Source organism: Aedes albopictus, chromosome 3 (assembly GCF_035046485.1).
Source record: "Aedes albopictus strain Foshan chromosome 3, AalbF5, whole genome shotgun sequence".
Taxonomy (NCBI): Eukaryota; Metazoa; Arthropoda; class Insecta; order Diptera; family Culicidae; genus Aedes; species Aedes albopictus.
The window spans coordinates 317,552,681-317,568,116 of NC_085138.1; the positions used below are offsets into that span (position 1 = coordinate 317,552,681).

The following is a 15,436-nucleotide window of genomic DNA, read 5'->3' on the forward strand; positions in this document are numbered from 1 at the left end:
TCCTGGTGTACCGAGCGAGAGTGAAGTATCACTGCAGCAAGCAAGCAAGAGTGCGCGAGTTTTCTGGGAACGTTTTTAGTCATTCGCGGCGCGGCATCGAGAGCTTAGTAGTGGTCGAGAAGTTAGTGCGGAGTGAGTGTTATCGAACCAAAAGGGGTTGCTAGCAAAATGGCGTCAATACTGCGAAAATCCGGCCTGGTTCTGGCCGATTTGGCTGCCAAATCATCACCGAGGGTAAGTCACGCCCGGTGCACGTGAGCGCTTGGAATTGGGCAAGGTCATACGCAACGCAGCAGAGGCGAAAGGCTTCCGATTGGATTGGACTTGGCTGAAAGCTGAACAGTTCAGTCGCAGCAGTCCAGTTTATGTAACACCTTTTGCATTTTTGTTCGTCTGACAGTGGCAGTAGGCTGGGAAGTTTTGCTCTCGTTGCCACCGTCAGCTGCTACTTTGATACTCTCTGTTTGCTCATTCGTCTAAAATTAAACTTCCGAGTGCGAGACGGACGTCAAAGTAGCCACAAAAACAACGACACCTCCCTAGGTGGGTGGTGGCATTCGGCTTAGTAAACAAATCGAATCAGCTGTTATACGGTCTAGTAAAGCCTCCGGTTGTGGGTGAAACTAGTTTTATGATTGCCCTCTCTTGATTGATAGACGAAGAAAGAGCTGATAAGCCGTTGTTTTGGTTGACCTTTGAATGGCACTCATCCAAGCATGCTAATGTTTACATGCGTTGTTGTATGCGAGCGGATCCCAGTGCCCTACTTGTGGGACCTATTCTGAACAGTCTATTTTGACTACTCGTCGTAGCAGGCTTTGTGACGTCAGGCTAATAGGGAATCATGTGCTTGCTCTTCAAGGCTTGCTTGGGTTAGCACGCGTTCGAATGGGGTCCTCGTCAAACCAGTTCCAATGAGTCACACTATCTTGAATATTTGCCGCATTATTGCGCGTCAACCAGTTGCGGCGCTGTTTGCATGATATTCGCGCTAATTGTTTTTATTCATCTTTGATTTTCAGGTTTTGGGAAGTGCCAGCCAGAAGCGTCACCTGAATGTGCAGGAGCATGTGTCCTACACTTTCCTGAATGAGGCTGGAATTCCAACGCCCAAGTAAGTGCAGTGCTACGAATTTTGTGATTTCGCAATCAGGTTGTTATCTGGTCAAAATTGAAGCGACGGGCTGTTTGAATGACGCGCAAGTCTTGTATCTATCAGACAGAGTTCGTGGGGTATTGCACGCGACCTGATTATATTTGGCGATAACGGTTCTATCACAGACAAACAGACGTAACACTACGAACATTTTTCGATTCAAATCATAGTCCCGGAAACCTGTTCGCCCAATTCTAAGAGGACTGAGTTTGGCCGACCATGAACTAGGTGGCGGTAGTGGGCAAACGTCAAACTCGAACAAAAACGATGCAAGCGCCATGGGTGGGCAGTTGGCCAACTATCAAATCTTTAAATAGACCGTTAATTCGGTGTACGATGGGAAATGTCAGAGTGTTACGTCTGTTTGTCTGTGGTTCTATGTTATTGCTGAAATAATAATCAACTGCAGACTACTACTCTTTATCGCGTAATATAGTGAGATAATTGTTTGCGAATGCAGTTTACACTCATGTTGCTTGATGGACGGTTTCTTGTGGGATTTTTGACCAAGTCTTAAAAACTATCGTAGCAGGCCTTGTCAAGATGTATCTGATTAAGTGAGGTAAAGTAACTCGGTACCGCCAATCGGAGTGACATTGGGCCTGGGGGGGTAACTTTGGGCCAAAAATCAGGAAAGATGTTTCTCTCAAAATACTAACATTTATTGAAGTTTTTATCAACTTGCGTTGACCATCCTATGTAGAAAAAAGTCACATTTTGTTGGTTTTCCAGTAAGAAAACGTGATGTGAATATCATGGTTAGGCGTACATGGAATGGATTGCTGTTTTTTAGGGACAAGGAGTAGTTGTTTTGAAAAGTAAAATGAGTTTTCTTGGTTTTGTATGCTATTTTGCATGAAAAACTTATTTATTCGAGCTGTAGTACAAATAATTCATTTTGGGAGTGACTTTGGGCCATATAAAAGCAATGCAGTCAGTACGAGAACCCTTCAAATGTGAATTAAAACAACTGAGAGTATTCACATTATTGTATGCATAATACTGTGTTTGTTTTAGAAATAAATGTAAGATTCATGCAGCATTAAAAATGCACGCATATCAGTTTCTAGGTAGATCATGAGCAAATATTACTTTCGTCTTTTGGGAATGCTAGGTGAAGTTATATCTAAGGAATAGCGGATGTATTGTATTGAATCATTGATCGTTCACAATGGATTGGATGTCTGTTCTCTATGGGGAGGAGCAGAAGTTGCCGTTCAAGGAGGTTAGAGCCGCAGTTTAAAAGAAGATAATCGTGAGCAAATCGAACTGCCACAAGGAGCTATGCCGAGATGCCGACGCAAACCCCTGGAGCTGGGATGACGCGTACCGAGTCGTGATGGCTCAAAGATCAAAGGTCGAGCGACGCCAGCAGACATGTGTCCAGACAAGCTGAAGGCAGGCTTGACAGAAACTCCCTCGCGAGAAAATGAGGAAGTGATTTCGGCGATTTTCTGAGGAGTGAAAATAAAACGCAGAAATCACAACGCAAATTCTCAACAGCACCGAGCGCGAGCGAGGAGTTCGTCCAACACTCATAATTGCTTGTTGTGTTTCTCACGTCCACTCACACTCACAAAGCACTCGGGAGTTCCACACATACATAGAAAGACTCTCGAGTAGAGTCTCTCTAGTTAGTAACTAGACTGACTCTACTCTCGAGGCGAAAATCGCACTCAAAAACCCGAAATAATCATCGACTCTTTTTTCGTTCCCCTCTACCTCGCTCAGTTTTCATTGCCTCTCTGTTTGAGGTTCGTTCGTTCCCTCGCGACGAAGCAGAAGCAAAACACCGCTCTAGAGCATGTTGCAAAACTCTTGATTTCGAGGAGGATTATCAAGCCTGGCTGAAGGTAATCGTGAAGGGTCTCTTTCTGAAGCACAACCCAACGACGTGGCCACCAACGCCGTATGGTGAGGAAGTCGAAGGTAGTGCGGATGCTCGGCAGGTTTCCAATGTCGAGTAAAAACCAGTGGCTAAAAAACTGAAAGTGAACAAAGCCTGGGTCTGGACGGGATCCCCGATGTGACGTTGAAAGCGGTGATCGTAGCTTACCCAGATATGTTCAGGGCGGTGATGCAGAAGAAGGCCATTTCCCAGACATATGGGGGATACAGAAACTGGCGTTACTGCCAAAGCCCGAAAAACCGCTAGGGCATCCAGTATCGTATACCGTCTACCCCCGTTGGTTTGACCTCATCTAATCTGAACACTTTTTAATTTGACCCCCTCTAATCTGCACATCGTTCAAACTAAAAATGGTTCAAACGTCATTCTGCTTATGGAACGGGGTGAAACGGAACGCAGAATCAAAACAAAACAGCAAAAACGGTTACCATCAGTGTGTTTTTCGATGTCCACAGGGTTACTAGAAGTTCAAATTAAAAAACGAACCCCGTTGGTTTGCATGAGGTGTCGTTCAAACCAACGGGGGTAGACGGTAGGTATGCCTGCTGGACACACTTGGGAAGCTGCTGGAGAAGGTCATCCTTAAAAGAGTGGAGTAGTTCACGGAAGAAAAGCATGGACTGTCACAGTTGCTGTTCGGATTTTCGAAGGACGATGGATGCTATCCGGACGGTCCTGGAGAAGGCCGAGAAGAGTAGGGAAACCGGTTCTGCGCCATAATAAGAATTGACGTCAAGAACGCAATCAATAGCGCCATCGTCATAGCGTTATACCGAATATGGGTTCCAGACTACCCGTGTCGGATCTTGAAAAGCTACTTTCAGAACAGAGTCTTGGTGTACGGCACTGAAGCTGGACAGAAAAGGATGAAAGTAATAGCGGGAGTTCCACAAGGCTCCATCCTCGGACCAACGCTGTGGAACGTTATGTACAACGAAGTGCTAACGCTGCAGTTACCCACAGGCATCGGGTTATTGGTGAACAACTACAAGTGCAGCGAGTGGAAATCTCCATCGAAGAACACGCAGTCGCGTCGAAGCGAGAACTGAAGCATCTGGATGTGATGATCGACGATCGGCTAAACTTTAACAGACACTTCCAATATGCCTGTGAAAAGGCGGCGAAGGCGATTAACGCACTGTCGAGGATTATGCCAAACACCAATGGTGCGAGAAGCAGCAAGAGACGGCTGCTAGCGATCGTGCCATCTTCGATACTGCGGAACGGAGTTCCAGCCTGGGGTGCGGTGCTAAATTAATACCAAGCGAAATCGAGTGAAGCTAAACAGCGCGTTCCGGCTGATGGTCATGCGAGTAGCGAGCGCGTATAGAACAATATCGTCGGAGGCAGTTTGTGTGATTACTGATTGTGTGATCCTGATCTGCATCACCTTGGAGGAGGACATCGAGTGCTGAGAGCGGAGGACGTCCAGTCAAGGGAGAACGTTGGTGCGAACGGCCTCAATGACAAAGTGGCAACAGGAATGGTATTCTACGGAGAAAGGAAGGTGGTCCCATCGGCTCATACCTAATGTGTGAACTTGGGTGAACAGGAAGCATGGAGAAGTGAACTTCCACCTAACCCAGATTTTGCCTGGCCACGACTGCTTCAGGCAGTACCTACATCAGTTAGGACATGCCGCCCTTCTGGCCAGAGTGCGAGAACGTGGAGGAGACACAGGAGCACGCAGTGCCCCAGGTTCGAGGCGGTAAGAAAATCGATACCGGAATTAAGCGTGGAAAACGTCGTCGACGAGATTGCCGCATGCGATCAGCAGGACAGTCACAAAAATGCAGACGGAGTTGTAGAGGAAGCAATGCGAGAAGTGCATGAGCACAGATTAGAAGCGACAAGCAGTGGTACCAGAGGGATCGAGGCATATAGGTGTGGCAGTTTTTCCAATCGGTTCTGCTAAGGAGGATGAAAGGAAAGAAATGACCTCAGGAGTTCCGCAAGGTTTCATCCTGGGCCCGGTATTTTGAAAAGTCATGTACGACGAGGTGTTGAGGTCGCCTTCGCTGAATCGATCGAAAAAAGTGGAATGACTGCAGTCCACTCGATCGCAGTTATGGAGAAGTGGATCCAGGAATCTGGAATTGACTCACTACAAAACTGAGGTGGTGGTTGTCAACGACCCGGAACTCTGAGGCCTGAGCAGCAAGCGGTGATCAATGCAGGTGGAGGCGCCACCGTTAACAACTCCTACGGGTGCTAACTGATAGGGCCTGAGCCTTTAGTAGGTCAAATCGCGGTGCACACAGTATCAGTTCACAATGCTTGCCGAACAGTTGGGCGTGATGGTTGACCCTGCTAACCTTGTGCTCTTTGAAGCAATTCCTTCTTGGTAGTTTTACGTAGTACTTTCTTGAAGCACACAGCCTTCCTTATTGTTATACCTGAAGATCACCACAGCAAACGGAATTGCAAGTCGACCGCATTTTGATTGATCGACGGCATTCTCTGACAATATCGACGTCAGGACCTGTCGTGGCGAAAACATCGACTCTGAACTTTACATGGTGATCGTTGCTTAACGATCACTTCGGAGTGATTAAAGAAACCAAATGTCGCCATTGCATATGCGCAGAATCTCAGGGCTGCGTTAATGAACGTGGGCAAGCTGTAATGTAACCACTTTATTGAACTGCCAGGATGCATTCAAAGCAGTCTTCAACGACGCACCCCGGCAATGAGCTCTTGGAGCTGTGAGGAACACAGCGCAGGCGATCATGCTGCAAGCCTTCTTGGTAAGAATGTGCATAATTCTTGTTACGCCAAATAGCCATTATACCAAATCGCCGTTATGCCAAATGGCGTTAGGCCAAATGGGATCGAGTCCATGAAACCCGGCTGAACGTGGGACGATACAGCAGAATCGCTTTGTTGAAATAAAGAATTGAAGAAGCGGAAATAGAACTGCTTTTTCGTTCACAAGGTGATCGAAAAGTGGAAACAGCACTTCAACAAACACGGAGGATCAAGACAGCGTGACAAAAAATGACTACATACTTACAAACGGTAGATGAAGGGGAACAAACCAATTCTGTTGCAAAAATGCCTGACGATACTAATTTTAGATTTGGTCAGATGATTGAACGATTCAGCCAGTCGTGTGCCATTCGAAGAACCCCGTTTTGAGTGACTCGCACCTCAATGTGCTAAAAACATTCAGTAAGAATCTAGAAAACAGCAGTCGAAAAAATACCTCAGCGATAATTGTTTCCAACGGCATGCTCCCCTAACTAGCAAAAGCATCCCCAGTCAGCAGTAAATCTAAACAACAGTCACAAACAGCTACCACCATGCAGTTGCTAATCAATTGTCCACATAACGTTATACACACAGTCACGCGCCACGCTGCGCACTGGTGACGCGTTATCTTGCGCCGCAGCGGCGTTGTACTCCAGTCAGTCACTGGAAGACTGCGATGATGACTTCCATATCGCTGCTCCCGACCTTTTCTCAATAGGTGGGTATTTACGGCCGGCGGAGAAAATTCAAGCAGTGATTAATCAATACACACGAACCGAAGAGAGCGCTGACTTGCGCCAAGTTCGCTGTACATACTACGTAGCTTGACCAAAGTTCAAGTCCTGCTCACTCGGAAGCGTCTACGCTGCGCTGCAGTGAGAAAGCCACAGTTATCTTCTTGAACTGAACGTTGACCGTTCTCATATTGATTAAAATGGTGTTGTTGTTAGCTGGAATCCATGAATTCAGGACTTCAGATAGGAATTATAACAATGTTTCAATTGAGTGAACACATTTTAAGTCATGAAGAAACACAGAACGCGACCTTTGAAAAGATTTGACAAATTGGCTGCACTGGATACTGAGGAAATGTTGCCAAATACGATTCTTATAGATCATCATACAAATGCCAATCTTACTGTTGCCTGTTACTGTTACTGTTACTGTTACTGTTACTGTTAGTTCAACTATAACTTAAGCATGTTTTAGGATCAGTTTTGAAACAAATTGCGTTAGTAAAATTTGACTTTTGACAGTGACTAATCCCACTTCCATTTCCGTTTGTTTGTATTCTTCCAGATTCGGCGTGGCAAATTCCGCTCAGGATGCCGAGAAAATCGCCAAGGGCCTCAACACCAAGAATCTGGTCCTGAAGGCACAGGTGCTGGCCGGTGGCCGAGGAAAGGGCACCTTCAAGAATGGCCTCAAGGGAGGCGTGCGAGTCGTTTTCTCGTAAGTTTCTAGAATAACATTAATTCCCTCAAAACAGTATTGATAGTGTTTTCCTATGTTCCGTTGTAGGCCACAGGAAGCGCGGGAAATCTCCGGCAAGATGATCAAGCAGCTGCTGGTGACGAAGCAAACCGGTGCTGCCGGACGTATCTGCAACTCGGTCATGGTGGCCGAACGTAAATTCCCCCGCCGTGAGTTCTACTTCGCCGTCATGATGGAGCGTGCGTTTAACGTAAGTAGCACGGGAATCGTGTTCATAGCGATCTCAAGACGGATTTTAAGCGAATATTTCATCTTTTAGGGTCCTGTCCTGATTGCTTCCTCTCAGGGTGGTGTAAACATTGAAGAGGTGGCTGCCGAAAATCCGGATGCCATCGTGTACGAACCCATCGACATCAAGAACGGTTTGCAGAAGGCCCAGGCTGTGGCGGTGAGTGTCTAAAGCAATTTCTTATGGGGCATGTATTTCAAAAGTTTCTGACTAAATATATCATGATAACAACGCGTAACACTTAGGATTACTACCAAGTTTTTCTCTTAAATTTTACCAGTACTGTGGAAAATCTTCGCTAGGATCTCGGTTTCTCTCAAGAGTTTTCTCCCGAAGATTTTCCAAAAGTTTCCCCTTGAAATATATCTCGAAATTTCTCGCGAAATTTGTGCAAGAATGCTTACTGGGACTTTTTTTAGTGGTTTCTCAGGTATTGTTCTCTACGCACCTTCTGGTATTTCGCTAGGAATTTGTACAGAATTTTCCAGGGATCTCTTCCATATTTCGATCTCAAAGTTTTTCTCCAAAACCTTTTCTAAGAGGTTTACCTGGGGTTCTCTTCTCTTTCTCTTTCTCTGGACAGCTTCCAGAGTTCCTCTCAGATCCGTTAAAATCCCGGAAATCCTCGGTATCGCTGAAGTCTGTCATATTTCGCGAAGTTCTTTCGGGGATTTTTTCCAGATGTTAACTCGGCATTTCTTGCGGAGTTCTCCTCATTTCCTTTAGCATAGGGGAGACTGGGGAGACTTGATCCCTTTTTCATAATTTGCCTGTAACTTTAAGAAAAAACACAAAACTAGATCCATTTTTCGTACCGAATGGCAGGTAAACATCTATTGCAAGTTTATACACAACAGAAGGACTTTGAATTATTGTTAAAGTTTTCAAAACTGTGTTTTTATGGAGGCATGTCTTATGATGTATTTTTCAAAAATGGGTCAAAACTGATCCCCTTTTGAGCACATGGTTAATTTAAAGGGAAAATAACTCCAGAAGCTTCCTATTCATTTTCTTTTCAAGTTTTCTTGCATTTTTGATGCATACGGTGTATTTGAAATTATAAGATTTCCTTAAATGGTTAAGGATATGCCGTATTTTGAAAATGGGGAGACTTGATCCCCCTTTTCATGATTTGTACTAAAATATTAATTATCTGACATGTTTTATCATTGAATATACTAGAATTCCGAGTAAATAGAGACTCCCAAATAGAATTTTATTTATCACATGTATAATGTGTGTGTAATCCTCGAGGGATCAAATCTCCCCATGTCACTGTTGTATACATTAAGCTACATTAATTGAAATATTTATATAACAGCCTTATTAGGATAAATGCGTTTGATAGTACTTTATTTATACTATGTGTTGTGAAATTTTGACACGATTTGGTTCAATTTTCACAAAGTTATTGAGATTTGTCGGAATCGCCTAAGAGATTTCTGAAAGACTGAAAACAAACCATCAGCCATTAAAAAATAATGCAATACACAATTAATATCAATTGTAGCCAAAACATTGTCGTCTGTCCAGATGGTGTTTTGGAAAAAATATGCTAGAAGAAAACTGTTTTTGATTCCGCGAAAATATGGGGGGAACAAGTCTCCCCAGGGATCAAGTCTCCTCAGTCTCCCCTAAATCTGGAGGAAACCTCTTTTAAAAAAGTCTCGAGAGGGCGTCCCGGAGCAATCCCGCAAAGAACTCCACGAGAAATTTCGGAAAACTTCTGATGGAAAAACCAGTCTGAACTCCTGCAGATACCTCGAAAGAAATTTGAAATAAAACCTGGAAGAGCTGGTTAGAATGTCGTGAGAAAGTCGGTTGTGCTACTTTTCACCGAATGCCGTTGGCCCGAATGGCACTTTTCCCCGAATCACACCGTTCTTTATTTTCTAGCCGGTTCTTTCAAGCTCTGCTCTGCTCTGCTCCTCAGATCTGCTGAAACACTGCTGAACGAAAAATGGTAATATGACTCCTTGTTTCAATTGCTGCTTCTGTTCTTTCTAAAGCCAAATTGACCCATTATGATCGATTAACTTTTTGAACAACCTGTTCCCAGGATTCGGGGAAACGTACCATTCGAAGAACTGGCGTTCAGGAAAAGCTGATTTTTTGGACTCAAACAAAAAAAGGACTTCTGGGAGAAATTTTTAAGAAATTCCGAAGGGAATTCTGGAACTAATTGGCCTCCTAAAGTGAGGTTAAGTTTAGTGATATCCCATTTCGTATTTTAATGATGGAGTCGTTCCAGATAATCTTTTTTGTGGGATCGAGGTAGAAAAAATCGTTTTATCGGTAAATTTACCAAAAAAAATGATGATTAATGTGATGGGGAACTGGTATTTCCCTTTCAAACTTCAAAATTTTCACGACATAACCTCAACTTTTAATCGCCAATCCCGTCTAACTAGATGTATTGAAAATAACTTCACAAGTACCTAGCCCTGGAACCCTTTTCTTTGAAATCATAATCTATCTGTAATTTCACAAAAAAAAAACCGCGAACATATTTTGAAAACGTTAGACGTATTCTGGAGGAACTCCAAGAGAAATCCTGGAAGAAACCGTAGTTAAAACCCTGGATGGAATTCTTGGAAAATTTTCAAAGAAATCCATTCAAGGAAACTCGAGCAGAAACCTAATGTGGAACTCCAGGAGAAACCCTGGGAGAAAGACCTAAAGCAATACTGGAAAACCCGAAATTTTCGCAACACTGGGAAATCCAGGAAGAGAAACTTTTCACCAGGAACACCGAAAATAATTCCGGGAAAACCTCTCGCAGAGTTCCCGAAAATACGTTTGAAAATACCGAAATGAATCCAAGAAGGATTCCAGAAGGCATTCGGGAAATATGTCGGACGGAATTCGGGCATACATTCTGTAAGTACGTCGGAGGGATTCCGGGAACAAATTCCGCATTCAAGAATAAGTTCTGAATGTAATTCCAGGAAAGATAGGTTTCTAAGCAAGTCCCTGAGCGAGACTAAAGGAAGTTCTAGACATTGCAAGAATTCTCAAACAGTGTTAGCTGTATCTCGTGGTTCTTCGAAAAGGTTGTAGACTGTTCTGGATAATATGTGTGTCGAAAAGCAAATGAAATCCAAAAATAGCTGATGTTATCGGAATACAGTGTTCCCTGATCAACCATGGTTCCGACAAGATGGGAATGCCGAATAAAGACGATCCTACGAAGTGGCTTCAGCTGGTAAACACAGCTGGAAATTAAAAATTCATCTAAGGATTTCTTAAGGAGCTCCTTCAGCGATATTTCATCTTGGAATTACTTCCAAATTGAATGGTTTCATATTTCATCTTGGAATTTCTCCTCCTTGAATTCCTTCCGAAGGTCTTCCCGGATTCTTCGGGTTTTTTTTTAAAGGAACCCCTCTCGTGGAGTTTCATTAAGAGCTTTGGTAGGATTCCTCTCAAAGTTTCTCCCAGTAATACCACTGGAGCTCTCCAGGGAAATTTGTCAGAAACTGCTCCTGGAATTCCCCCTAAGGTATTTTTTCCGGAGCTTGGGATATTTATCAGAGTTTCTTCGGGGGTTTTTCAGTAGTTCTTCCGGAATGTGCCCGAATTTGTAGCAAACTCCCTGCCAAGATATTTTCCCGAAGTTTTTGTCAGAGGCTCTTCCAAAGTTTTCTTAGAGATTCTTCTGGGGTTTCTCCTTGAGTATGTTACAAAAACAAAAGAAAATGATTGATTACAAAAAAATAACATATCATGGCACATAGAACCTTACAAATGCACAAATAAGACATTGCAAATTTACACAGCACAACACAGAACATAAATATGCCCTGTTATCCTTCCAATCACAGGATGACGAGGTATCATTTATTGGTTTGGGTTCATCCGTCATCCTGGAATTGTGTTTTAGTTGGCAGTTTGCCTTTTAATTCAGTCTTATTGTTGCTTGGTTTTACCTAAACTAATCCTAATTGGGCATCCCGGTTCGGGTTTCATCACTAGAGCTCTATAACTTGAAGTCCGTGCCCAGGGAAATGTTTACATCTCTAGTACCTTATCGCGGTCCGAAATGGTCTGAAAATTGGCAATCAAAAAAGGATTGAATTTCATTGGCATCTATTCTGCCAGAACCCTATAAATGTGTATTAAAATTAGGGGAATATTTACTAGTTATTTTATTTATTTTATTTTATTGATGCACAAGGGGGTCATAGGGCCAAGTCTCCAATGCAAGTCCGAGAACTCGCATTGTCCATAATGCACCTTAGAATTTGGGAGTAGGCATAGCAACCTCTTTAGCTCTGCGGCTTTTAAGTTTTGCGTGGCCTTAAGGATTGGGAAAGGTGGGAAATCGATGTGGTGTATTGAGCTGTAAGAGAATGTGTTGTTAGTTAAATGGTCAACGTAATTTACCTTTGGGTCGCTTGTTTGGGGTAAGCGTTTTGAACATACTGGTTTTGCTGAGTTGCTTTTTCCTATTTTCGTTCGATCGTAATGTTTTTTGTGGTAGGTAGTTATTTTGGTTATGTTCTTGAAATGCTGCTTCTTCCTCATCGCCATCTCCATTGAAATACGATAAGCCTATGTCATTTGCTGTCTGCGGTTTCTAGCAAATCGTCTTCGTAGTCCAACTTCACCATCTTCTGCTACAATTGCTTCGTCGCTTTCTTAAATTCGGCTCTGTCATTACCAATGTCCTTCCAATTTCAACGAACATTCGTCCATATCCACCTCTTGTCTACCGCTGGATTTCCACGTGAAATAAGGTCTTTCAACTTTTTCCCGGGATTTTGTAGATTAGTGCTTTATGCATGCTTCCTTTCCTGACACTTCGGATCACGTCTTAGACATGGCTGAGTACAAACAATGCTCATCTCCAGCGATATTTTTTTACCAGCATCGCACCACCGTCGTACTGCATTACTTCCATTTTCACTGCTATCCCTGCTTATTGCTATCACTCATGATACTCAGATACATGAAAATATAAAAGAAATATTAGTAGCGCTTTTGGTGATACTTTCACGACGGCCATTCAGAATGGTTCAACGGATGCAGATGCGAAGATCATCCCTGCTGACTAGCAGCGTTCATCAAACTCAGTTGAAGATAAAACTTAAAATATACGAACACGAAGAGCAACAAATAGACGAACGCGAATATTCTAAAAAAAATAATGATCTTCCATCCGATCTTCAAGTGATCCTCACAAGCAACATCTTTCGTTCAGACACTTTTGAATGTCCGTATGAAACTTGTTCTCACAAGAAATCTGCCTCGACCAAGTTGGCAGAACGCGCCCATACCCCTTTCTGAACCGAAGGGCAGGGAAATTAGGGGAATATTTACTAGTTAAAATTAAAATACATAACACAAAGAACGTACAAACTTTAAATTTAAAACACGTTGAACAACTATTCTGTCTTATTTGTGTTACAAATATTTATACCCGTAACAAGTACCTTCGAGTTTCCAGCATTCTTTACATTGCTACTATACTAGACCCTACTGGGAGCTATTAACGTCGCTTTCTATATTTTTCCAGGAGTTCTTCAGATATTTCTGCAGGATCAGGCAAACCACAATTTCTTTTTTGCATAGGATTTTCCAAGATTCTTTTCGATTTTCCCAGAGCTTCTTCCGGGATTACCTCTCGTCCCAAAACTTTCTCCAGATGTTTGCTCGGCATTTTTTCCCAGAGCTTCTCTCGGGAAGTCCTGCAGAATATCTCCCGTATTTTTTTCGCAGAGGATCCCCGAGGATTTCATCAGAAGTTCCTCGAAGTTCACCCATGAGAGCTTCATGTTGTTTCTTAGGTACCTAGTTCTTTCCAGAACTTTCTCCAGATGTGTCCTAAGGCTTCGCCTAGAGTTTCCTACTAGAACTTCTGAAAACATCTTTTGACATTTCTTTTAGTTTATTTTTCAGAATTCCTACTGGAATCTCTATGAGAGTACCTCTCTGTTTTTTTTCTAGAAGCTCCTACTTGCACATTTAGAAAAAAACACCAGAAAACCTCAACCGTTAAGTTTGTTTTACAAGAAAAATTCGGTAAATCTTGCAACTTTTACCAAACTTCTTTAGAGTTTGACAGATAACAGATAAGATTTTACCGAAATTTTGGATTTTTTTTACAGAATTAAACAACCCGTTACCGAACGCTCAGCAGTTGAGATTGCGGTAAAAACTACCGAACGCGACTAGCTGTGAAGATGCAATCTTACGTGGAAATCTCATGATAACCGCCTGTGGGAGTCTCGGGAGGAACTTCGAGACTAATCCCAAGAGATGCTCTGGGATTCCCGGGTAGGAACTCCTTGTAAAATCTCAGAAGGAATTCTGGGAAAAACACGGGGAAGATTATCGACAGATACTCCAGATCTTCTTCAGGGAATTTTGAGAGCAAAATTAGGGGAAACATCGCTGGAGGAATTCTGGCAGACATCCTCGAAGAACCTTTGTCAGAAATCCTGGGGAAGTTCTAGTGAACTTCTTGACTGCAAAGCTAGTCGCGCTCGGTAACTTTTACCGAAATCTCAACTGCTGAGCGTTCGGTAACGGGTTTTTAACGGTTTTTTGTAAAAAAATACCAAATTTCGGTAAATTCTTATCGATTATCTGTCAATCTCTAACGAAGTTCGGTAAAAGTTGCAAGCTTTACCGATTTTTTTCTGTAAGACAAATTTAACGGTTGAAATTTCGGTAAAACATTACCGAGGTCGGTGATTTTTCCTAAGTGTGTGTATTCCAAAAAATCCCAGAATGAATAGAAATCTCTGGAGAAGACATCCTGACACACGAAAAGATTCCAAGAAGATATCTCACTATAAGTTAAAAAAAAGAATTCCAAAAGGAGTTCATAGATGATTTCGGGTAAAATTCCAATAAACTTTGAATGAATCTCTAGAGGAGATGCTCAACCCTTGAAGCAGGGATGGGAACACTCACTTGCGAAGAGTTACACTCATTTGCTGTTTTCTCAGCTCAGAAGCGAGCAATCAAGAAACTTTGTATGGACGACTTTTACCTTTTGGTTTTGTCTAAAAGTTTGCCGAACAAAGTATGGGTTGCACACGCATATAGAACGCGTGAGGGAGCTGCGAAGGCAACTCTCCACGAGGTGAATGTAAATTACACTCACCTTGTGGAGAGTCGCTTTCACAGGTCTGCCACGACTTTGGTATGGGTTTGCGACCCCTACTCTATTCAATAAACTTTTAGACAAACCCACAAGCCAAAAGTCGCCCATACATCGTTTCTTGATTGCACGCTTTTGAGCTGAGAAAACAGCAAGTGAGTGTAACTCTTCGCAAGTGAGTGTTCCCATCCCTGCCTTGAAGAGCTTTCGCAATCAAATACATCCTACTGAATTTACAACTATTCATCATTTGTAATTCGACAATGATTTTTCATAAGGGCCTAATTGACTTGATCGATTTCTATTCGTCGCTCTTTCGCTAATAACTTGATCGAAACAAACAAAATCATAATTCTTTTTGTTTGTATTGCAAGATGTAGTCGTCTTCTTCGCATTTCAACCAAAAAATCTTTGGAAAACTCAATATACATTTTGTAATAACACAAAGAGAGGATCGATGTCAGTTAGGCCCTAATGAAAAATCAGTGTCGAATTATCCATTGTCCCAGTTTAGAATTTGCTAAATTTTCTTCATAATTTCTGGTTTCCCGCTAAGTCGCATGACTGTTATTCGGAATCACAACATTACTATCATCTGTTGCAACCTCTGGACATACGCAGAACATACCAGGATTTCCCACAAGATACCATTCGTATGTTCGCGGCATTTCCCTTATTTCTTCTTGAATTCCTCCCAGAAGTTCATTCGGATTTCTTACGACATTCTTCCACGACTCGAACAATTATTTCCGGGATTCCTGAATTCTGTTTTTTTTTTCACGGGGA

The 15,436-nt window shown here is 42.7% G+C and overlaps 1 protein-coding gene across 1 annotated transcript in view; it reads left to right on the forward strand.

Annotated features, from left to right (window-relative positions):
• LOC109413576 (succinate--CoA ligase [ADP-forming] subunit beta, mitochondrial) overlaps positions 1-15,436 on the forward strand; it is a 29,474-nt gene continuing 14,038 nt past the window's right edge. Inside the window, exons 1-5 of the mRNA XM_019687266.3 lie at positions 1-234; positions 1,023-1,114; positions 7,116-7,268; positions 7,338-7,500; positions 7,570-7,698. Coding sequence (XP_019542811.1) covers positions 169-234; positions 1,023-1,114; positions 7,116-7,268; positions 7,338-7,500; positions 7,570-7,698 — 603 coding nt within the window. The 5' untranslated portion in view covers positions 1-168. The remainder of the gene's footprint in view (positions 235-1,022; positions 1,115-7,115; positions 7,269-7,337; positions 7,501-7,569; positions 7,699-15,436) is intronic.